The sequence below is a fragment of the Cydia strobilella genome, chromosome 19 (assembly GCF_947568885.1).
Source record: "Cydia strobilella chromosome 19, ilCydStro3.1, whole genome shotgun sequence".
In the NCBI taxonomy this organism is placed as follows: domain Eukaryota; kingdom Metazoa; phylum Arthropoda; class Insecta; order Lepidoptera; family Tortricidae; genus Cydia; species Cydia strobilella.
The window spans coordinates 13,023,989-13,049,276 of NC_086059.1; the positions used below are offsets into that span (position 1 = coordinate 13,023,989).

General features: G+C 36.3%; 2 protein-coding genes across 4 annotated transcripts in view; one reads left to right on the forward strand and one right to left on the reverse strand.

The window, feature by feature from the left end:
• The window catches only part of LOC134749908 (two pore channel protein 1-like), a 42,781-nt gene extending 25,874 nt beyond the window's left edge, over positions 1 to 16,907 (reverse strand). The window contains exon 1 of one of the 2 annotated variants that reach the window (XM_063684916.1): positions 16,746 to 16,907. In XM_063684916.1, the coding sequence (XP_063540986.1) occupies positions 16,746 to 16,848 (103 nt within the window). In that variant the 5' untranslated portion in view covers positions 16,849 to 16,907. Of the gene's footprint in view, positions 1 to 2,663; positions 2,773 to 16,745 lie in introns of those variants that run through there. The other variant, XM_063684917.1, reaches the window with a different exon arrangement.
• A 148-nt stretch (positions 16,908 to 17,055) lies between these two features.
• LOC134749946 (large ribosomal subunit protein eL6) lies at positions 17,056 to 24,926 on the forward strand. 2 transcript variants are annotated; one of them, XM_063684977.1, is made up of 6 exons: positions 17,056 to 17,188; positions 17,566 to 17,719; positions 18,073 to 18,224; positions 20,922 to 21,093; positions 22,895 to 23,080; positions 24,741 to 24,926. In XM_063684977.1, exons 2-6 carry the CDS (start codon positions 17,573 to 17,575, stop codon positions 24,900 to 24,902), a joined length of 819 nt encoding a protein of 272 aa, XP_063541047.1. In that variant the 5' UTR covers positions 17,056 to 17,188; positions 17,566 to 17,572; the 3' UTR covers positions 24,903 to 24,926. The 2 variants fall into 2 exon arrangements, with proteins under 2 accessions (XP_063541047.1, XP_063541048.1); XM_063684978.1 differs by lacking the exon at positions 17,056 to 17,188 and having other exon boundaries at positions 17,547 to 17,719.
• Positions 24,927 to 25,288: the final 362 nt, after the last annotated feature.

Below are 25,288 nucleotides of genomic sequence, written 5' to 3' on the forward strand. Positions count from 1 at the left end.
CTTATTCATAGAACTTTACAGGCCTCAATTAATTTAGGTTTTATCTCTTTCTTACAAATACATATCATATTTGTAATAAATGATCACTACATAGTATAAAACAAAGTCGCTTTCCGCTGTCTGTCTGTCCCTATGTATACTTAGATCTAAACTACGCAACGGATTTTGATGCGGTTTTCACCTATCAATAGAGTAATTCTTGAGGAAGGTTTTAGTGTATAATTAGTAAAGGTTTTGTTTTGTGTAACCCGTGCGAAGCCGGGACGGATCGCTAGTTATTAATAATACCAAAGATAGATATAACTCCGTAATAGATGGATACAGTCTAAGGAAAAAACGTGCCTCGAAAATCAAGAAAATTTGATTACCAAACATGACCCCACTTTAATCACAACTTTAATACATCACTTGTTTATAGAAAGAAAACTAGCTGCAGGGTGCAGGGGCGGCCTTAGCCTTCACGTGGCCACAGATAATATAATAGTTCTTACGAACAGATACAAGATAAAAACGTGCCTCGAAAATCAAGAAAATTTGATTCTCGCTCAGAGGGCTCTACTAGCTTTGGCCTACAGTCGTATAGATGGCGTTGACGGTTTCGTTTGTTATTTAACAATTTTAACGCATATCAGTGAAAGAACATGGGTCAAAATCATAAAAATAATTAATACAAATAAAAAAAATCATTTATCCATATTTAAATACATTTTATCGTATTTTTATAAACCTTCATTTTTAGTTTTAAAGTGTGTCGATAGATGGCAGTGAATTTACTGTGGTTACAAAATTTACTATGACAGTACCGCTCTAGTATAAGTTACTCTATGATAATACTTAAGTCAATAACAAATAAAGTCAATTGATTATTAGCCAGTATTAGGTAATTGAGGCTTGTAGCGCGTTTATTAATAACGCCATTAGTTTTCCCTATTTACCCACTTAGTTCACGTTCCGATTGTTTTTTCACGGTTATAAAACTGCTAAATATGTTTAAACTGTGCTGTAGCAAACAGATCGGTCACCTCGAGTAATAGTGAAATCAGTTACTTTAGTTACTTAAAATCTACAGAACACATAACATACTTCTTTAAATTGGTATGTTTCTTAATTTCCTTAACGGTGTTTTAGTCACTATCAGAATTTAGCAAGTAGCGTCACTACGCTACACCACTGTGTGTAAGGAAATCCACCAATAGAAAAGAAACGTGCGCACCAATAAGTACCAAAACAAGACCCCACTTTAATCACAACTTTAATACATCACTTGTTTATAGAAAGAAAACTAGCTGCAGGGTGCAGGGGCGGCCTTAGCCTTCACGTGGCCACAGATTATATAATAGTTCTTACGAACAGATACTTATCTCTCAAAGAAAACGCAAATACCGACCGTTTTGATACCTACACAAAAATACAATGGAGTGACCTTCAACGTGCCGCTCCCCGCTACGCACCGCACGAGCCGACACAACGCTAGGGTTGCCGACGCTTCTTTCAAATACTTAATTATGGTGTCTAAAGTAGATATCTAACTATAAATGTACCGTAAAAAACATTACCTACATCTAAAAAGCAATTTAATAACGCCTACGTAGCTTGTAACTATCGTAAGAATAATAACAGAAGGTGTAAGTACCTATATTGAGAATGTCTACTTACTTTTCCTCGTCTGTCGAAAGAGGAAAAAACTATAATTATTTTTTATTTATATTGTTGTTTCTCTATCCATCCACAAGCTGTGTTATTCAGGGCTCGGAACCGGTTTTTTTAAAAAACCCTGAAATAGGCCAATATTTTGAATTATTTTATGCTCATTATGTAGGACTGAATCACGTATTTAGAAAACAATTTTGCATTATTAAAATGTCCCATTAAAAATGAAATTATAAACAAAAGAACGAAAACGAACGTAATAATAACGGTATTTTTGTATGGAGCAAATACCGGTTTCCGACCCCTGGTGTTATTTGTTCGTGACGAATACAGCATTTCCTTGGCATAGCGCGCGGTGACGTCCGCGTGCGTGAGCGCGTGTGGCAACCAACTAGCTGGCTTTTGTACCGCCGGCGGGACGAGATTCGTAGGCATAAAACCGAGCTCACGCGGAGAGTTCCATAGGCCTGACGAGGCCCTTGCCTTCAGTCTCAGTATTTGATATAGCCCGTGATATGCCATCAAATTGTAGGTATTGCTCTCTGACTAATGTCAGGGAAACATGTTTATTTAGAGCAAGAATTCATTTAGAAGAAGTTTTCACCCTGTTTCTCTTTAAATTATTTTAAAACGGGTCACTCACGTATTATTAAGCGTACACGGCGCGCCCTCGACCAGTAAAGACGTGTCGTTGCTCCGTGAAGACGGTCCTCGTAAATTGGACCGAAACATGTCGAGCTATTCGACTTAATAATAAGTGAGTGACCCGTTTTAAAATAATTTAATATGTTTGAGTCTCACGGGAGTTTTATAGTTAAAACTGTCTCTCTTTTTTATACTTTCCCCGCTTATGTTTAATGTGCAATATAGTGACGAACATAAATTAAATTCTGCTAAGCAAGAATTAAATAGAAGTATATCTTGTATAAATTATATCTTGTATGTAAATAAAGTTTGTGGTTAATATAATTAAAAAAATCGGAAGTCAAAATGGAAATATATAGACAACTTACTCAAGAAATAAGAGAATGTCGAATAAACTGTATCAGGAACTGCACTTTTTGACGAATATAAAATTTTATCGAACCTCATCATTATTCTCAATATAATCTATAAATAATTTATACTCAATTTAATTATAAGCACTGTGTTCACTATTCCATTGCTGATCTCATAATAAAAGATAAGTAAATTGCTTCACTATCTAATGATCTTGACACTCGGCAAATGTTAACATAAATAATATCAACAATCTGCAGCCAGAGGGCCTACCGTGAACCACGTTCGACATGTTGCCTCTCTGTCGCACTTGTTAATTCGTACATAAGTGTGAAGGGAGGCAACACGTCGAACGTGGTTCGCGGTAGGCCCTCAGACGTTATATTTATTACTCATCATCGTCATCCTTATATATACACATTTTACAAACATTTCGGCAAACAAACCTCTAACAAACGGAAACGAGTAACGTACATAATGATATATTCGTAGGTGTTCTTTCAGTAAACAAGAAATTGGCGGACGAGCGAGAGTGATTTTTGATTTAGTGGTTGAGGCAGGCAACACCTGTCCCCTTCGTGGAACCTTGTAAACGGTAAACAAGTGTGAAAAGCTTCGTCAAGAAAGAAAACCTTTTTTAATTAAAATTCTTACAGAAGCACCGGGCGTAAGTGTAGAAAGATTTACATTGCTAAGTTAACCGACAAATTATAAGCTTATTGCAAACATACAAAACCCACCGATATTCACGTGACATTCAACTGAGCTGTTAGCAAGTTAGAATTTTTAGGGTTCCGTACCCAAAGGATAAAAACGGGACCCTATTACTAAGACTCAGCTGTCTGTCACCAGGCTGTATCTCATGAACCGTGATAGCTAGACAGTTGAAATTTTCACAGATGATGTATTACTGCTGCCGCTATAACAACAAACAGAATAAAATCAATATTTAAGAGCCAACAGGAGCCGAGACCAAACTCAATTTTGAGATTTGAAAGAGAATATCGTCGTCGCGCTGACGGGGGCGGTACCGCGTACCGAGGGACTATCCCAGTGTGTGTGGTGCACGCACACCGACGCGCACGTTATTTGCGCTCCTCGCCGGCCTCACGCCGCTCGCGTTTTTAGTAACTAAATTCAATATCCTTCTACAACCTGCAATCTAATTAACATTTCGAGTTACAGAATAGTAAAAAAACATAACATAACATGGACATACAAGAAAACATTGTTGTATAAAAACATACAAGATAACGGCTGTTAAATTAATCCAATTAAATATTTTTAAATATGATAAACAAAAATATTAAATTATAGTCGTGAGTATTTTAAAAGTAAAACTCCCTTATACCTTGATTTTAAACAAAGTATTTTACTTATAACTTACTTGGTTCGTATGAATTAGTGACATACCTAATTAAAAAAGAAAGCTATAACTCCCGCGGGAACAATATAGGCCTTTTCCCTTCAGTACACCTGCATGAAATAAGATCTTTTCGAGCAAGCGTCTTGAAAAACAAATTTGCCGCTCTCCGGCTCCGTTGAATAGAAAAAAAGAAAGCCTCAGGTTAGATAAAATTATCATAATAAAGAAACATGTGACATGTGATATTTCTTACTTTGATGTAATTATACAGTTTTATTGATGGTCCGTTTTTTTATTTATGTGTCAGATTTTGATAAAAATAGGTATAAATTGAAGAGCTCCTAATTCTGATCGGAATAAATATGAAACCCAATAAATAAATAAATAATAATAAATATTAAATCAATATTATAGGACATTCTTACACAGATTGACTAAGTCCCACGGTAAGCCCAAGGAGGCTTGTGTTATGGGTACTCAGACAACGATATACATAATATATATATACTTAAATACAAATAGAAAACACCCATGACTCAGGAACAAATATCTGTGCTCATCATATCATATCATCGAACCCAGGACCATCGGCTTCACAGGCAGGGTCACTACCTCCTAGGCCAGACGACCGGTCGTCGCCCAATATTTTGGGACAATAGTCTAGTCTACAAAAGGTTCAAGGTGGTGAAAAAAATAGTGTAAGCTGTTCGCATAAAAAAAACCGCAAATCGATGTACAGGTTAGCCGATTGGTACACGTATATACTAGTCAAAACAAAAATTTTGACCCGCAGTTCCTAAAAAAAATTCCCTTAGGAGGGGAGTGCTGAAACCTTTTTTTGTATAAAAAAAAACTTTTTTTTTAAACCTATCGTATACTTCTCATCTATCATACGAAAGGCCTTTTTGAAGCGATTCTGAAAATATACCACATCATTGCATTTTAGCCATTTTTAGGGTTCCGTAGCCAAATGGCAAAAAATGGAACCCTTATGGATTCGTCATGTCTGTCTGTCTGTCGTCCGTCCGTATGTCACAGCCACTTCTTTCCGAAACTATAAGAACTGTTGAAACTTGGTAAGTAGATGTATTCTGTGAACCGCATTAAGATTTTCACTCAAAAATAGGAAAAAAAAATTTTAGGGGTTCCCCATACTTAGAACTGAAACCCAAAAATTTTTTTTTTTCATCAAACCCATACGTGTGTGGTATCTATGGATAGGTCTTCAAAAATGATATTGAGGTTTCTCATATATTTTTTTTCTAAACTGAATAGTTTGCGCGAGACCGAGAGACACTTCCAAAGTGGTAAAATGTGTAACCCCCCCTCTAACTTCTAAAATAAGAGAATGATAAAACTGAAAAAATATATGATGTACATTACCTTGCCAACTTTTACCGAGAACTGGTTTGAACGAGATCTAGTTAGTAGTTTTTTTTTATACGTTATAAATCGTAAACCGCAATTTACCTTTCACTCACGTTTCACATAAAAATACATTGTTTAAATTGTGTAATGTACGGAACCCTCGGCGCCCGATTCCGATTCGCACTTGGCCGGTTTTTTCTTAAATTGAATGAAAAAGAATTTTCAAAACATACCAAGTTTGGGCTCCTCCAGATACGATATGGCTGATTTTTTTTTGTACAAATGATACGTGATATCCTCATATGTAACCCCAAAAAAGCAATAAAAAATTTATTTAGTTTTTTTTTTTCAATACAAAGTGACACAGTTCTACTTAACCCTTTAACTTGACCCCAAACTTGGTGTGTTTTGAAAATTCTATTTGTTTTAATTTACAAAAAATGGCTAAAATGTAATGATGTGGTATAATTTTAGAATCGCCTCAAAAAGCCCTTTCGTATGATACCACACACGATAGGTTTTTGGAAAAAAATATGTTTTTTTTTCATACAAAAAAAATGTTTCAGCTTACCCCTCCTAAGGGATTTTTTTTAGAAACTGCGGGTCAAAAATTTTGTTTTGACCTCTTAGTATGCGTGTGCCAAACGGCTAACCTGTACATCGATTTGCGGTTTTTCTTTGAAATTGGGCTTGTACGGCTGCCACTAATAGAGATACTAACTCCTAAAAATACGTATGATACCTCATTGGATTCAGAATGATGTCTAGAAAAATGTATTCGAAGCGTTTATTCCCACATAAAAAAAGTTCAAAGCTATTAACAAAAAACGGCCAAGTGCGAGTCGGTTCCGTACCATTACGCAAAAAACGGCAAAAAATCCCGTTTGTTGTTTGGTAGCCCCACTTAAAAAAATATTTTATTCTGTTTTTAGTATTTGTTGTTATAGCGGCAACAGAAATACATCATCCGTAAATATTGCAACTTTTTAGCTATCACGGTTCACGAGATACAGCCTGGTGACAGACGGACAGGCAGATTGACAGACAGACAGACAGATATTATTTTAAAGGTATTAAATATTCTTTCAAAAATTAGGAAATAATATGGTGTATTTAAAACATATAATGGAATATACTACGGTTATAAATTGATATTATGTAAAGTAATTTTTTCAACAAGTTAGGCAATTATTAAGTAACCACATTTTTTTCGAACTTTCGTCTTTGTTGTAAATTAAAAAAAAAAGAAAATAATTGGCGTAAAAAGTATTTCGCCTCGTGGAGCCCCTTTCATGAGATCACGTCACAAAAGTTTTAATAAAATTAATACTTTGTTTAAAATAATAATAAAATAATAATAATAATAAAATGCTTTATTGTGCACACTACATGAAAAAAAAATACAGACATTGAGAAAAGATATAAATTGGTAGGTAACAACAGGCGGACTTATCGCTAAACAGCGATCTCTTCCAGCCAACCTTCAGATAGAGAGATGGCGAACGAAACGGTAGTTATCGGGTGGTGCAAAATAAAGAAAACAATAAAAATATAATATAATACATATACTACACATATATAGTTAAATTAGACTACATGTATTATTGTATACAAATATATATATATATATATATATATAAATATATAGTATACATATATATATAAATGACAAAGGAAGCCATAATAACGACAAATAAATTTTAAAAAATAAATAAAATAAATTTTTGAATAATAGTAAAAATTGTAAAATATAAAGCAATATAATAATACGTACTTAGAACTGATACTTTTCTAAATAAAGAATGAATAAACTAAATTGTGTAATTAATTTTTAGTGCAAATCACCACAATTTGCTTCTAAAGAGCAAATCTGTGACCAAAAATTATATATAGTTTTAATTTTTCGTTCGTATATTCAGATTTGTGTATGAAAATGTGAAACTATTATTTCTAAAATAAATTATTCGTCCCTAATTTACATAAAATTTATACCAAATTTGATCTCATATCAAGAGATAGGTAGAAATAGAGGCAAACTGGACCGCAGAAGCCGACTTTTCCCCTCCCTTTTTGGGGGGTAGCCAGGACTTAATCTCGTAGCTAGTGCGTCAGCTCAGCTTTGTATGAACCAAGGAATAATAAATAGTGTTAAACGATATCCCCTGAGGCCAAAGTGCATACTCACTTTACTTACTTCGCCTACTAAGAGGCAAATCGCGACTTTGTTATGGTTTATCGATAACTTATCACATCACTAGATTATCGACTTTCAATGTCGACTATTGCCCATCACTTTTCTGTCCGTGTACGTATTTAGAAACTTGACCCCGCCCCTAAAATTAGTGCGATAAGGACAACTGCAGCTTAGGCGAAAAATCCTGCGTAAAAATCTCAAAAATCGAGGTTTCGTACTCGACTGTTTCCTCCTCCAAAACTTAAGCAATCGTAACCAAATTTGGAAATCTAAATGATTATGAAATTGTCTGTGTCGGACTGTTTTGATTTTTTGGCTAATTGATACCAGTTTTGAATACCACGCCTCTCATTGCGGCATAGTCAGTGAGGCCATTTTTGGCCATGTTTGAAGGGCTCTAGCGCCTTAAAAAACAAAAATATCAAAAAAAGCAAAACACACCGACACAGATATTGACAATATTAATCTGTGTTGAAAAAATCATTCCTCTAGCTTCAAAAACCAGGGAGGAAACAGTCGAGTACGTTTGTATGGAGAAATGACCACTCCTGTTGGCTCTTAAGTGGTGGTATACGGAACCCTTCGTGCGCGAGTCCGACTCGCACTTGGCCGGTTTTTTTACCCGATTTATATTGCATTACATTACAATAGCTAGCGACAGTTGAAACGAATCGCTTTCAACGATAGCCGTGAGTGCCGTGACTGTGCGAGGTCGCACAATGCCGCGAATTTCTGATTGTTTGTGCTAACTTGATTATTAGAGACTACGAAATGATACTGATGTTTATTTAATAGGTATTAAATGCAATCATAACATATTAATACTTATAGAAATGAGAGATTGACGTAATTTACAAAAAAAATCCAGGCTGTTCCCTGACTTTCTGTTACTATTTCTTCAAATTTCCCTGATCAGCAATGATAACATGTTTTTCGTAAATTATGAATATATAGGTATATTTAATAATGAAAAAATGTACACCATGTCGGTGGCAAACGAGCACACAATTTTTATTTCCGTTCACTGACAATCCGTAGCTTAGTGGGTATGGGTATATATGGTTTTTATTTACCTCGCGCTGTAGATTAGGGTTCATCCATTAATTACGTCACACGAATTTCGAGGTTTTTTGACCCCTCCCCCCTCTCCTTGTCACACTTGGTCACATTTGGCAAACCCCTACCCCCTGGTGTGACGTCCCATTTTTTGAATGAAATCGGCCAATCGAATTAAGTATTATTAATATTTTATCAAAATATTTATGACAAAAAAAGAAATATTTGTAATTTTATAACCCAAAACAGATTAGGAAAGAAAATTAAACGATTTAAAACGATTATCGTTTCAAAAACTTGGAATAAAATAATTTAAATAAGTTAAAGTGACGTCACAAAGTTTGTGACTCCCCCTCCCCCTTGTCACAACATGTCACATTTTCTTGACCCCCCCCCCACCCTAAACGTGTGATTGTAATTAATGGATGACCCCTTAGGAGTCTAAGGGTCTGTTGCACCGCACTGTTTGTCATCGTTAAAGGTTTCATAGTAAACCGCCGCGACGCGCCGGGTGACGTTGATCAGTCTGTCAAGTGCGGATGGTGCAAGTTCCACTTACTTAAACACTTTAAACAGTGGTTAATAATACTTTTAGGCTTAAGTGCAAATTCCGAGATTCAATCAGAGCTGAGATCAAAGCTGAGAGCGTAAAGAGCCTCCCCCATCCTATTACTGTATTTTTTTTTACTCGCGACAATACTTTTACTTACTTTACTTATATATTATAGTTACTTTTTTTATATATTATAGGTATCTACCTCTTGCAAATTTTAAGCAAACCAAATGGCTTCGCTCATTTTCCCTGACCTCTAGAATTTTTCTGACTTTCCATAACCATCATTAGCTTTCCTGAATTTCCAGAAAGTAGACAACATCAGTTAATGACAAATTATACATATCAAAATATGTATATATTAAAATTTGTATACAATGTAGGTAAATACTGCCCAGAATTGGATTTTCCAATTTTTGTGGTTCCACAAGGGACAAGGCTAAATTCCATCATTAAAATCTCTGGTCAGACTAATTCCTAAAACTAGTAGGTATAAGTTATAACACTTAAAAGGTTTACGACTGCTGCCAATTTTGCTTGTTGTAATTTTTTCAGGAACATCAAGGAACTACCTATGCGAAGTATTCAAACTATCAATAGAAGACATTTTTGCATGTAGGTACTTAAATAGTCTGAAGAACCAAGGAATATACTGCTATATACCACAGATTAATAAATAGTTACTACGTAACAGATACATCATTAACATACAAAAGCGAAAATACCTACTCTATAATAGCCTACAAAATCTTAATAATAATACCTGCTGCTCAGGACGAGAAGAAATGTACCATAAGTATGCGCACAAAGAGTCGAGACTGCCTTGCTCGCCGTGCGAGCCACGTGCCAACGCGTCATCGTAAGAATGCGCTAGGGTTGTACTGTTACTTATGTTATTATTGTAATAAAACGAATGTTGCGAATCAACCATATTTTATATTAGTCAATCAAATATTTAAAAACAACACTTATAATACCTGACTCAAAAAACTCCTTAATTTACGATTTATCTACTTATGTTCAAAGAAATAAATAGTGACAAAATTCATAAAGATAGATTTAAAATACTACTCACCTTTCTTCGTCTCTCGGAAATGAAAAAACCGGCCAAGTGCGAGTCGGACTCGCCCACCGAGGGTTCCGTACTTTTTAGTATTTGGCGTTATAGCGGCAACAGAAATACATCATCTGTGAAAATTTCAACTGTCTAGCTATCACGGTTCATGAGATACAGCCTGGTGACAGACGGACAGCGGCAGCGGAGTCTTAGTAATAGCATAGAGTAACTTATACTAGAGCGGTACTGTCATAGTAAATTTTGTAACCCCAGTAAATTCACTGCCATCTGTCGACATTTTAAAACTAAAAATGAAGATTTATAAAAATACGATAGAATGTATTTAAATATAGATAAATGATTTTTTTTATTTGCATTAATTATTTTTATGATTTTGACCCATGTTCTTTCACTGATATGCGTTAAAATTGTTAAATAACAAACGAAACCGTCAACGCCATCTATACGACTGTAGGCCAAAACTAGTAGCGCCCTCTGAACGAGAATCAAATTTTCTTGATTTTCGAGGCACGTTTTTTCCTTAGACTGTATCCATCTATTACGGAGTTATATCTATCTTTGGTAATAGGGTGCCGTTTTTACCCTTTGGGTAAGGAACCCTAAAAAAAACGACAAATTTTCTTTTGTTTTTTGACTTTTACACCCATCTACTGCACAATAATTACGTGGTTTCGGCATTTCGAAGCGTAAGCGCGGGAAACGTGCGGTGCGAGCGCTCAGGCGGGCGTTCGGCGGCCCTCTGTCGATTATATCGTCGACGATACGCCGAGCGGTAGGCATATAGCGCGTGGCTTTGAGCGAGTGAAGGAGGCCTGTATATACGCAGGGCCGGATCTAGGGTAGAGCAAGTGGATCGGCCGCTCTAGGCGCCGGATGGCAAGGGGGGCGAAAAATGTGCAAATGAGAAAAAAAAAATAAGTTTTTCCCCTCACTAGGTCGGATAGTTGTCGTTTATCCTTTAATACAAGCGGGGAAAAACACGTTTTATCCACTAGTGGGGAAAGTAATTTGACCTTGGATGGAGCGTGTTTAAGTAGCTTGACAGATAACAAAACGTAAAACTCTCATGATAATGGGTCGTTCGATATTAATTATCATTAAATAAATGGTTTGAGAATCTAATAAAAAATACCAAATTTAGCTTTATTTAATGATATTAAGTTTTTAATAATTTTTAACCTTAAAATTCCATAAGAAACGTTTGTTTCTTTATAATGATGTTAAATATAATTCTGAACGCACAAGTTGAGTCGATGCAATTTCAAAACGCATCGTTGACATTTCATACATCAGAAATGTCAACATTGTCAACAATTTTTTTACTTAAAACCTTTTCTCACCGACACGCGTAAAAATACACAATTTCCAGAGTTTTCTGTTATAATATCGTAAAGAAATGAGTGATTCCAGTGATGAAGATGATCTAACGCCTGTGGATGTTGCACTTTCCTCGCTATAGTGAGGTGAAAAGTTTTGTGTTACACACGGGCGCAAATGTATTTTACTTCTCGTGTGTTGAAACACTCGCTACGCTCAGGATTCTATTTTAGAACCACTCGCTTCGCTCGTGGTTCACCTATAGAATCCTTTCGCTTGCTCGTGTTTCAATTCTACACTCGCGGGTAAAATACAACTTTGCACCCTTGTATAACAAATAACTATTATAAGACGCGAGTGTGACGCGGGCCCATAATACGGTTAGTTTTGCTTTTGGGTAAAAAGCTTCAACGAAGGGCGCCAAAACCCGATTTCGCTCTACCCTGACCAAGGACTCGGGCCGGCACTGTATATACGTCTCTGCACTAAAGCATTTTACGTTCGAAGTACGTTTTTTTTACGGTAAGCAATTGAAATTTGGGTTTAAATAATTTTTGTTATAAAATTTCCTTTATGTGAATTTCCCAAGTCTTTCATCCCTTGGTTAACAATCTACTATTTACAATGATGGTTACTCACATGATTTCAATCGATACCACTGGTGTCTAAAGTAATAATACACTTGGTCTGACAAATTCACTTTAGCCATTGTTTTATTTAGAAATACTTCGACTCACGAATATCGTCACATTTTAAAGTTAATGTCAACTGCAAACGCTGAATCAAGAGGGAAAATCGCACCTCGAGGAAACACAGGGGTGGACAACCTTAGGTTCCGTTTTATTTACAAATTTAAAATCAATATCGCTGATTCGCTGCAACACTTGATCAAAATAAAGTAGCTATAAGTTCTTAACGCATTCACTGCCAGGGGGCGTGGCCTAGGAACAAACTTGTATGACGGTGAACGCACATGTGCGTTGGGGGCAGTGAATGTGTTAAATAAATTCTTCAGTGGGTAGGTGGATTCTCCGGCCTGCGGCTGCGGTGCGGAAACCCAAACCATCCAGTTTGTATAACTGCCCTCTATATGTCGCCGCTCCTACCCGAAGACCTGGCCGCGTAGCCAAGGTAACAATCGCTTGCGCTACGATAACGAAACGCTTTGTGTCTTTCTCTCTTCCATATATTAGTGCGACAGTGACGGTTGCGTTTCGTTAGCGGAGCGTAAGCGATTGGCACGTTGGCTACGCGGCCTGATCACCCTGGGCCACAGAATAACCATAGAGTAACTAGAGCGGTACTGTCATAGTAAATTTTGTAACCCCAGTAAATTAACTGCCATCTGTCGACACACTTTAAAACTAAAAATAAATATTTATAAAAATACGATAAAATGTATTTAAATATGGATAAATGATTTTTTATTTGCATTAATTATTTTTATATGATTTTGACCCATGTTCTTTCACTGGTATGCGTTAAAATTATAAATAACAAACGAAACAGTCAACGCCCTCTATACGAGTGTAGGCCAAAACTAGTGGCGCCATCTGATCGAGAATCAAATTTTCGTGATTTTCGAGGTACGTTTTTTCCTTAGACTGTATCCATCTATTACGGAGTTATATCTATCTTTGGAATAACTAATAGTACTACGATACTACCTGCCTGAGCGACAAAGCCAGCTAGTCTTTGGAATTAACTAGTTTATCTACTGATTTTATTAGTACAATATGTTGCCATACGATTAAATAAATAAAAATTAAACTGCTATTTTCGTATAGTTTCCATATTTTTAGAAGTTCCTCATTCATATTAAATATATTAATAACGGGTCACTCACGTATTTTAAGTCGAAAAACGCTCGACATGTTTCACTCCGTACCGAGTAGGTCATCAGGAGCTTGCGTTGACGGTGACGGTTTCGTAAAAATTGGCCAAGAAGCTTGTAGCTTTAACTTTACGGTGGAACACTCCATACAGTACAGATTTACCTATCTAGTCTTTTACATATAGACTTCTAAACCCTTAAGCCCATAACCTTTCTCTTGGCTTTTCCATAGTCGAGTACATAATAAGTGATTCTAAGAAATCGGACGGCTATCAAAAGTCGCGCGTAATTTAAACTTGTGTTGACGTATTTTACGAAGTTTATTGACTAGAACAAACAATGAGATGACCTCATTCACTTTCTCACAAAAGTTTTTGCTGTTTAGCAGGTATTTTATTTAACTTAAATTTAACGTAATCTGATAATTCTATATATTTGTTAAGCACCTTAAGGGGATCCCATGCCCCAATGACCTTCGATTTGAATCCCTTAGTTTTCTAATGTTTTTTGTAGCTTATCATATTAACAGCAACGGATTTCAGCAATATAGTATCCCATATTTACTTCAGTTCATTGTTTTCGAAATATTTGGCATCAAAGTTGAACAATTTTAGGCCAAAAAACTGGTTTTCTGGCCATAACTTTTGTGTTAATTAGTTTAAATTTAAAACCTTAGACAAATTTTTAGAGACGTCTAAGACGAACCCAAATATGTAGATTTCGTATAAGTAAGATCTTTCACAGCAATCGAGATACGAAAAAAGTGTTTTTTTAGACAATGTTTAAAACAATCATAAATAAATAAGTATTCATTTTTTTCACAATCCGGTAGACAAAAATGGAGATAAAAGATTGAAGAACCGATAGCCGCTTGTCTTATAATTCTATATGTAGTGCAAAAATAGGAGATACAATTCAAAACATGTCAAAAATCGATGAAAACCTCAGGTAGCCCCTTAAGAGGTCCAAAGTCTAGAGAAGCCTATTTAAAACAGAGAACAGGGCAAAATACCTATAGAAAAAATAAATATATATATATTTTTTTAAAGTATCTATAGCCTATCAGTCAAAATTCCAAAAAAGTTTACCCATATTGTAGTCATTGTGTAACCTCCACTCCTGATAAATCCTTTTTCCTTTAAAATTTTTGAGTGATGTGCACAAATATTTACATAAAACTTATAAAACCAAACATAAGCATATTTATACTTAAGTTTGGACAATGATATTCCAATAACCAAAGGTGCTGTACACCTGTCTGATAATAGATGTCAGCCGCTGATAAGGTTGATAAGTGTGGCAATGTGAATGTAGTATAAGTTATACTACATAACTGAGATAAAGGGGTAGGATGGTAGTATATACACAGGAGTATAACAGAAGATCTAATGATTCTAAAAATACCTTTGATAACATTTATTTTAATCATTAGGTCATTAGTAATGTCTGTGACCTTAGAAAACTTGACCCAATTCTTAAATGCCAAGCAAACCTAATATTTGGTGTCTCACTTATTATTCTCAGTTTATTTGAACTAATTTGATTAAATTTAGTCTTTAATGTAATTGTAATTTTATTTTATTTTAGTTTTCCTTTTCTTTTAAAAGTATTCTAACATAGTTCTTAAGTAAAGCCTTCATTTTATTAAACTATACCACTATTTTGTTTAGTAAAGAGTTACTAACCATATTATAGAACCTATGTTTTCTGAAATAAATGTTTATTTTTTATTTTATTTTTTTTATAATGAGAATTATTAACTACAGTTTTTTGGTCAATGTTTTATACATTGTTAATTGTTATTGAAGTCCATGTAAAAGTAAAAAAAAAAAACTTCGTTTTTGATGATTTGACCAGGTTTAAACCGTTGTACTCATAGTCCTTCTATGGTGGAAGACAGCTATCTGTTTATGAGATGGTGATTCTCATTATATCACTAACCTAGTCTAGCAGATACCGCCACTCTCACTTGGATGTAGTAGGTTTAACCTTTTGACATAGTGTTTTGTTTCTTAGTCTGGCGGCCAATAGGTTATCAGACAGTACTAAAACTATTTATTTTTTTACACTAAGTGGTTATTGACCCTAGCCTCACCGGGATGTTATATCAGGGCCAAAGTTGGAAGCTCACTGGGTCAGTTAGCATATTCACTCTAGGTTTGATGACTCCAAGGTTTTAGTTATCAGGAAACACAGCATACTGGAGCATTTTCCATTCTTCTTGAGATTGATCAGATTTTAATAAGATCATTGACTTATATATAAAGACAGGCTTTACGGGCACTAATAATGGTGCTAGTTCAGCTGTGTCACTCACGAATTCGAGCCAATTGTGCAGTCTAACACAAATATTTGCGACCAATCGCGCGCGTGATGCGAACTCATCAACCAATCGCGTTGTGGCATTAGACTGCATGATTGGCTGGAATTCGTGTGTGTGACACTGCTGTACTGGCACCATTTTTATTGCCCATAAGGCCCATCTTTACGAAGTAATATAATAAGTCAATGAATAAGATTGATGAATTATCCTATGTTCAAGCTATAGTAATATGGTGAGATAATAATAACAATGTGATGCTACAAATTGATATAACATATGTTTTGTACTTATACTGTATTTTATTGTAATGTTAATGCCTGTTCTTATAATGTTATTGTAAATCCAATTTTGTTAAATGACAATCATCAGGAATAGTGAGAATTGTTTTGAACCTAGTCATGGAATATATGTACTACAAAGTTTATCAGTCTACAAGCTACTTAGGTTCTTTGATTTGGTTCGGATAAAAGGGACTCTAAGCAGTCTAGGTCAGATCTAACTGGATATATCATTAGAGATCAAAAGATACACGCGTAATCGGGGCTTTATAGTTACCGCTAGCTGCCCCTATTGTAATACTTACAAGGTTATACACTTAGTTATGAATTAAAACTGTAATTAACATTATATTTACTACAATTATTACGTTTGTGAACATGCAAAAAGCGACTACAGCCATGCGAGAACTTAGCGAAGGATTCTTCAAGAAACCGCTGCATAAAAGAATTTGGGTCATCTAATGTGCATTGTTTATAATATACATAAGTTAGTGTTTAGACGGCTATGAGTCATAGATTTGCGTCATTATCCATTTAAGGTATTACAGGAACACTTGTTCGATCGGAAAGGGTAGCGTTACTGTAGGTAATGTATGAGTTACGGCATAGAATTAGCGTAGAAAATTAAAACAATGTTAATATGCATAACAAAATGTATTGTAAGTACAAGGAAAGCGTACACGGGTTATGCGGCTACAGTGCATAGTAAAATCTTAGCTTCTGATTTACTTGTGACGTTCGAGCCGTAATTGTTGATGCTGGTGTTTGCGAAATCGTCACTGAACCTTTTATAGCCGTCGGACGGCGAAGACGGGCTCCTCAAGGAAGCCATTTTTCATCACTAATAATTTTTTTAATTTCAAATAATTTGACGTTTTAAATAGGGTTGCTAGCAAACAAAGAACTAAAAAAAATTGTAATGCTTGGTTGACCCATGTTTAGAAAATTATATAAAAACGTGACGTGGACGTGGTTTATATTTCATTACTTTAATAAAATACATGTATATATGTTACATTAATTAATCCCTTTTTTTTAAATATTTTAAGTTATCCATAGCCAAGAAAACGAATCGTAAAAACCGATAACTGTCATAAAATATACATCACTATCATGCCATAGACACGCATTTTTCTTTCTGTCAAATTCTTTTGCTTGAGCCCGGTTGTAATGTGAGTTGAAATAATATTTTATGAAAAGAAATCCATTTGAATACTATCGAATTCGTGTTAATTCGTGAATACCGTGTATGATTATTAATCTTAAGGCTAGGTATAAGTGATATTGTGGCGTATTTTGATTTAAACGTTGTTGTTTTTCACGAAAAATGTTGATAAAAATTTGACGTTCATGACCAAAAAGTGCTTCCACTGTGAATAAACCCTTGAATAAACCCTCTCTCCAGTGCTAAAACACTTAATTAGGATCATAATAAGCATCAAACTTAATTGATTTAAAGTCTCAATACATGTTGTGTCGTGTCAAAACAATTGTAACCTAAAATTTATTTGAGGTGTGTTGTTATTGAGGTTGGTTTCTGTTTGTGCAGTTAAGTCATGGCTCCACCACAGCCCAAGGCGGCGGCCAAGCCCGCCGCGGCGCCCGCGGGCGGAGTGAAGAAGGCCAAGGTTGGCAAGCCCAGGAATTACGATTTGGGCAATGGAGTTGTCAGATTCTCCAAGTCTAAGATGTACCACAAGAAGGTTCGTTTTTTCAATTTCTTGTAAGTAATTTTGTAATTCTATTTACATTCATAATTTTATATCGTTTTAATCTGTATATTTAAGTAATGGTAATGAATTATCCAAAACAATATTTTAGTACTGTTTTTATAACCTCAAAATGTTCTCAATGTATTATTGCAAGAAAAAGAAAAACAAATATTAGCTATGAGAAGATTACTATGATTTATGACTGGCCCATACCATAGAGAAATGCATCAACTACTGTAACTTTTCAGACTAAAAGTGAAGACCATAGACTGTTTATTTTGTATTATAGTATGTGTAAAATCTGTTATTTGTATTCTCCTGAAACTTTAAATATCTTTTTCCAGGCCCTTTACAAGTTTGTTGGCAAGAAGAACCCTAAAGCCGAGAAGCCCAAGAAGCCCTCCGCGGTGGTGAAGCAGGTCGGTGGTGACAAGAATGGAGGCTCCCGTACTGTGCTGCTCAAGCGCAGGAGGTCTTTCTACCCTACACAGGACAAGTAAGTAACTCTGTTATAATTCAGACTATATTCCTCATGAATAATAAGAAAAGATTGTTTAAGTAATTTCATGGTTTAGACACTTGTTTTAGTCACTCGCGCCGAAACCGTGAAATTATTTAGTGTTAGTATGTCTCACAACAGTTTAAATTCAAAAAGATTGTTTGTTTATCAGAAAATAATTGAAGTAAAAGTTTTAACATTTATCCAAACAACGTTTTACAGTGCATATGGCCTTCAAACTTTCGACATATGCACGAAAAGTGCACTTTACGCACTAGTGCGAGAAAGTAGCACCATATGTGCCGTTTTCAACCAAAAGGGTACTTATAGTCGCTTGTCAGTAACACGCTATTTCCATATAGCTTCAATTAGAAATCAACCTTATCAACAAGCAACAATGTACCTTTTATTATTATTATTTGTAATGCAGGCAGGCAGTTTAAACAACTGATAATGCCTGTATCCAGAGTCATAAACATGCATTGGTAAACTTAACCTGGACCTTTTGCATATCCAGCAGTGGTCTGAGAGGTTTGGCCTCTTTGTAAATCCGTCAAAGTGCCAGGCTATCGTTATAGGTAGTTCCAGACAGCTTGCAAAACTAGACTTGGACGCACTTGCACCTGTAAGCTTTAACGGCTCCCCAATAAGATTTAGTCAGAGCGTTAAAGACTTGGGTGTTCTTTTTGACAATACCCTGAGTTGGAGGGCACAGGTTACTGAAATCAGCCGTAAGGTCATGGGCTCACTTCATTCTCTCAACAAACTGAAACACTTTTTACCGATCAAAACTAAAGTTGCATTAATGAACACCCTTATACTGCCCATTATTGATTATGGTGATGTTTGTTATCCGGACTTAAACGAAGAGCTTCTCGACAAATTGGATCGCCTGATGAATAACTGCATTCGCTTCATTTTTTGCCTCCGCAAATATGATCACATTTCTTCCTTTCGCTCTCAGCTTGGCTGGCTTCCAATTCGACAACGTCGCAATATTCGCTTGCTTTCCACTCTCTTTTCTGTGCTTAACGATCCACACTCTCCTGAGTACCTCAAATCCTTATTTCAATACTACGGCATTTCTCGCGACCGCCAACTTCGCTCTTCTGGCAATATGTCTCTGTCCATCCCTTTTCACCGAACCGGGTTCATGTCGTATTCGTTCACTGTGCAGGTGGCGCGCCTTTGGAACGGACTTCCTTTTAACATAAAAAATGCGCCAAATAAGTTCGCGTTCAAAAAATCCTTACGTGCTTTCTATGCTAGCGGAAATAAAGTTTCTTAGTGTATTTTTATTAGTTTCATAATGAGTCTCGTCGTTATTTATATATATATTATATATGTATATTATATTTGTATATATATGTGATTATATGTTATTTTTATTTTATTTTTGCTGTTGTATTTGTAGCACCGCCCACAATTTCTCTGCTTAGCCTTAAGGTTGACTGGTAGAGAATGCCTTATGGCATTAAGTCCGCCTTTTGTACTGTAAGGTTTTCTTTTGTGCAATAAAGATTAAATAAATAAATAAATAAATAAATAAACCGAATTCTCAGTGTTGAGTAGAATTTGCTTTGTGCTGATCTAATTTATTGTTAAACTCATTGACACTTTGGGCCGCTACTACATCCTCTGGGAGTTTGTTCCAAGCGTTGACCACTCTGTTGCTAAAGAAGTGTCTATGAGGATTATTGTAGGACCTGTGAGACACCAGCTTATACTGATGACCTCTCAGACGGTTGTTACTATTGCGTTCTAGCATCTTATGGAAATCTTTAAGGTCGTAGTGTTGGGTTAGTATTTTGTATGTCTCAATCAGATCTCCGCGTTCTCTGCGCTCCTTCAAGGTTGTGAGCTTTAAGAGTTTTGGTTGAAAACATCACAAATATAGAATTATCCACATTTTAAAACAAACATGATGAATGGTCCTTGAATAAGTAATTTAAGTTCATATGAATTCTGTTATTTATGCTATAATTCCATTGCATCATAGCTCCATGGCTTATGAACCTATTTGACTCTAAATCGCGGTAGACCCCGTATAATTAAATATGTATTTGAGTGTGGCTTTCAGTAAATAATTTGTGAATGATCTACGATGGTCCTTCATTCATGCATATAATAATAATAATAAAAGACGTTTATTCAAGAAATTTGTACAAACTAATTGAAAGGGAAGGTGGCTCAGCTGATGTCTGTGCCAAAAAGGCTTCGGGGCACAGCAACCCCAAAGGTTTTCAGCAACGGACGCTGTTATTCTGCCACCGCCGTAATTGTATATAGTAAGGCTCCCATTGATAAATTCTTAAAGGGAAATTACCTTGTCTGTGTAAGGTCTTATTTGAAATGTCCACATGCATATGCATATAAGTTCTTTATTTAACAATATATTACAAGGTAATTACTTAATCTAGTGTACATTTGGCATCCTAGACAGTAATATTAAATTATTGTTAATACTGTCTAGGATGCCAAATGTACACTAGATTAAGTAATTACCTTGTAATATATTGTTAAATAAAGAACTTATAAAAAAAAAAAACATGCATATGAGGAAACTTAGAAAGAAATAATCCCTGCACACAAGATGTTTAATATTAAAAATGTTCTTTCTCCGAAACATGTCACGCGAGTGACTGAAACAAGTGTCTAAACCGTGAAATTATTTAATGTTTAATGTTCTTTCAGGATCCGTTCCCGCCCCCACCACAAGTCGTTCAGCAAGCACGTGAGGCGGACACGTCCCAACCTCACCCCCGGCACTGTGTGCATCCTGCTCGCCGGTCGCCACGCCGGCAAGAGGGTCGTGCTCGTCGGAGTCCAGCCCAGCGGCCTGCTGCTGGTCACCGGACCCTTCGCAGTAAGTAATATGACTTATTAAACCTTCCAGAATAGGCGAATCTATTCAGATGCCTCCAGTGAAGCAACTCAGTTTGTGTAAACGTGCCTCAACATTCACAAGAGACAAATACACGCGCGGTCTCTGCAATTGAGTGTGAGGTGGCTTGTCTTGTGTTGGTCTATATACCTTCATCTTCTTGTTGACTGCATTCTAGTGTTATGGTGTTAAATAACCAATATAAGGAATAGTGAGGCAATTCAACCTAGACATAAGCAGCATAAGCTTGTATGATTATCATTAATAATTTAACAATCAAGAGCATTAATTAAAGCAAGTCATTATACCTAGTCGGCTCATAAGTTCTGTCACTGGCCTTTAAAATTTAAATTTGGAACTCCTAAAACAAAAACCGTTCTGCATTTGAATTTCGAATCTTTATTAAATATTTGAGTAGTATAATTTTGCAATTTTCTGTTTTCTTCAACATGGAGTGGACGCTTAAAGATAGCCGTACCGCAATAATTGCACTATATCGTTGTGGTCACTTGCCGACTAAAATCTTTAAGCTACTTGAAAATTTAAAATTCTCTCTAAGATTTGTGTATCGTACCATAGAAAGATACAGTGAGGTCTCTAGTTTAAATGACAAGAAAAGAAGCGGTCGTCCGCGTACAGCTAGGACTCCAGCGGTTGTACAAGCAATTAGGGCACGCATTGCCAGAAATCCCGCTAGGAAACAAAAAGTTATGGCCCTCCAGATGGGTTTGAGCAAAAACACGGTGAAAAGAGTGCTTAATCAAGACCTGAGACTTCGTGCTTATAAACGAAAAACTGGCCATCTTCTCAATGGTCGGCTTAAAAGATCTAAAGCTTTATTGAAGAAGTACGCTAAAAATAAGCACCGTTGTATACTGTTTTCGGACGAGAAAATTTTTGACATAGAAGAAAACTGTAATAAACAAAATGATAGAGTGTACGCTCGCAATAGTAAAGAAGCGTCTAATAGCATTCCCCGTATTCAAAGAGGTCATCACCCTTCATCTGTGATGGTTTGGCTGGGAGTTTCTTATGCGGGCGTCACTAGTATGCATTTTTGTGAGAAAGGAGTAAAAACTAGTGCCAAAGTGTACCAAGACACGGTGTTGACTAATATTGTGAAACCACTATCCCACACGATGTTTCTAAACCAGCATTGGGTTTTCCAGCAGGACTCTGCTCCAGCCCATAAGGCAAAGTCTACACAAGCCTGGCTCGCCTCCAATAAAATCGACTTTATACGGCATGAAGATTGGCCCTCCTCTAGCCCAGATCTTAATCCTTTAGACTATAAAATATGGCAGTATTTAGAGGAAAAGGTGTGCTCAAAACCTCATGCAAATCTAGACTCGCTGAAAAAATCTCTTGCTACGGCAGTGGCCAATATCGACATGAAAGTGGTGCGTGAATCCATTGACGACTGGCCACGAAGACTTCAAGCCTGTGTAGATAATTATGGCGGTCATTTTGAATAAATGTTATACATTTAGATTCTCTAGTTTATAAGCTTTCAAACGCTGTACAAATTATACGGAATAAACTTAAACTTTTGATTTTATTTGATACTATGTATATGACAGAACTTATGAGCCGACTAGGTATATCGAAATTTCCTTAAAATGAAACTCATTTTCATGGTCATACTAGTAGTATTAAAACACTTTGTTCCACAAAATAACAGCAAAAGACACAACATTTATACAAAAGCGAACTTATCTTATTTATATTGGTGGTAAATATTATACAAACTTAAAATGTACTTACAATTTTTGTAAATTTCCAGCTGAACTCGTGCCCGCTGCGCCGCATCCCGCAGCGGTACGTGATCGGGACCTCCACCAAGCTGGACCTCAGCACCTTCAAGCTCCCCGAGCACCTGGACGACGCCTACTTCAAGAAGAACAAGAAGTCCGCCAAGCGCAGCGTCAAGCGTAAGCAGGGAGAGGACATCTTTGCCACCAAGAAAGAGGTTTGTTATGTTTCATTCTTAGTATTTATACTACTAAAACCACAAATGTAATATATACTAATACGCTAGATGACGCAAATGTCACGATTTGTATTGAAACCAAGCGTGCCGACTTTTTCATACAAAATTTACGCATAATATGATTTTAAAATTACTTACCTGTGATAGGAAATATGTTTTTGCCTTTTTAGTTAATTATCAAGCAACGAGTCATTTTTTAAGTCTTCACGAACGTCCGGCTGCAACAACTGACGCGCGGGGACTGTCAAGAGCGACAGTCAACCCCGAGGATTTCTCGGGGTTCGGACACGCGAAGTAGATGCATTTGCGTCATCTATGGTTTATTTATATCTGTGACTAAAACTGTGTGCTATTGCTTACATTACTAACCTACTAGTGTTTTCTCGACCAGACGTCGGCTCTTTGGAAGTGCGACCGTGGTGTGGGTCTTCAAGTCACCCAAAAATTTAACACTTAGTGCAGTAAGCTAAACTTTGTCCATAAATTTACGTATAAAATTAATATCATATAGCACTGTTATTTTAACATTTCTAATTCCTTTTAGTGCTTGTGACTTGTGACCATTACAGAGTTGACCATAGTTATACAGACCACCATTTTTGACCAAATTAGTGTTTGTATTGACAAAAAAAGTCTTGTCACTTTCTGCAGAACTATGGTCAGTTTCTGTTCTTTTTCCATTTACTAACTTTTAGCTGCTGTTTTAACCAGAACCAGCTTCATCTAACCAGCATGGACTCTACCTAATGCTATACGTTTCTGGCAGTATGGCTCGGTGGAGAGATGGGTTGGCTTTGTGCCCTCTACCGAGCCATATTGCCTGGAAACACTAGCTGCTAACACTACGGTGGAGGAGGAGGGGCAACGGCGGCATTACATCAATTTTTAACAAGATTTGTAATGGGTGTATTAAACGATTACAGGATGTTTGGAAGATTATGAAGATTTGCCTAGGAATAATGGAGTATTGTCTCGAAATATACATAAATGTTTCTTTTTGTTTTAAATTTTGTCAGTCTAAACATCCTGTGTGAAACGTGTTTGTGTGTACTTTTTATAATTTCAATATTAAAAATATTATGCTGATTTGTAAATCTAATTATCATTTATTGTAGCTGAAATGTTTAATATTTGTTTGAAGAAATTTAGCAACGTTTGACAATGGAGATACTGTTTATTTTATGCTAATTCAAATATTAATTTATTAAAATGTCAAGCGGAAGTTTGAAGATACAATAATAAAATAAATAATTTTTTTTATTTATTTATACTCGGTTCGACCAGTCGCGATAAAGTAAGGCTTAATTATTTTTAGGGTTCCATACTCAAAGGGTAAAAACGGGACCCTATTACTAAGACTCCGCTGTATGTCTGTCACCAGGCTTTATCTCATGAGCCGCGATAGCTAGACAGTTGAAATTTTCACACATGATGTATTTCTGTTGTCGCTATAACAACAAATACTAAAAACAGAATTAAATAAATATTTAAGTGGGGCTCCCATACAAGAGTGATTTTTTTGCCGTGTTTTTGCGTAATGGTACGGAAACCTTCGTGCGCGAGTCCGACTCTCACTTGGCCGGTATTTTTTTAATTAATTTGGAGGCCCATGGAAACTAACAATTTATTTGTCTTTCAGAAATACGTTCCATCAGAGCAGCGCAAGAAGGACCAGAAGCTGGTGGACGACGCCGTCGTGAAGGCCATCAGCGCGCGCGCAGACCGCAAGGCTCTGCGCGGATACTTGAAGTCGGCCTTCGGGCTGCGCTCCTCGCAGTTCCCGCACAGGATGAACTTTTAGGCTAAATAAAAGTCGTTGACAAAATGCGGCCTTTTATTTCTTGGGAAGTTACCGTCACCTGAGAACCTTTTCGACACCGTGTCAAACACAAAAGCTGTCACTCGGACGCCACGTCACCGAAGTGTCAAAACCGAAATTTAACTTTATGCACATGCACGTAGATCTATGTTGCTCTGTGGTTTGTGACCAATTAATCCGTCTTTGGCGTTGGACCTGGGGTGCCGATATATCCGTTATTGGCGTCCAAAAAGTTAAAAGCTGCCATTTTTGACAACAGAGGGGCAACGATTTATGACTTCATCAGATTGCAGCGTGGCGCGTCGCAATAAACTAAGATGCTATACTACCAATATATAAGTACGCACTGAGCGGAGCGTAAACAATGC

Coding starts and splice junctions, on each gene's coding strand:
- LOC134749946 (XM_063684977.1), top strand. CDS start 17,573: ATGGCTCCACCACAGCCCAAGGCGGCGGCCAAGCCCGCCGCGGCGCCC. Junction 17,720..18,072: donor CTAAGATGTACCACAAGAAG/GTTCGTTTTTTC, acceptor ATCTTTTTCCAG/GCCCTTTACAAGTTTGTTGG. Junction 23,081..24,740: donor TCTTTGCCACCAAGAAAGAG/GTTTGTTATGTT, acceptor TTTGTCTTTCAG/AAATACGTTCCATCAGAGCA.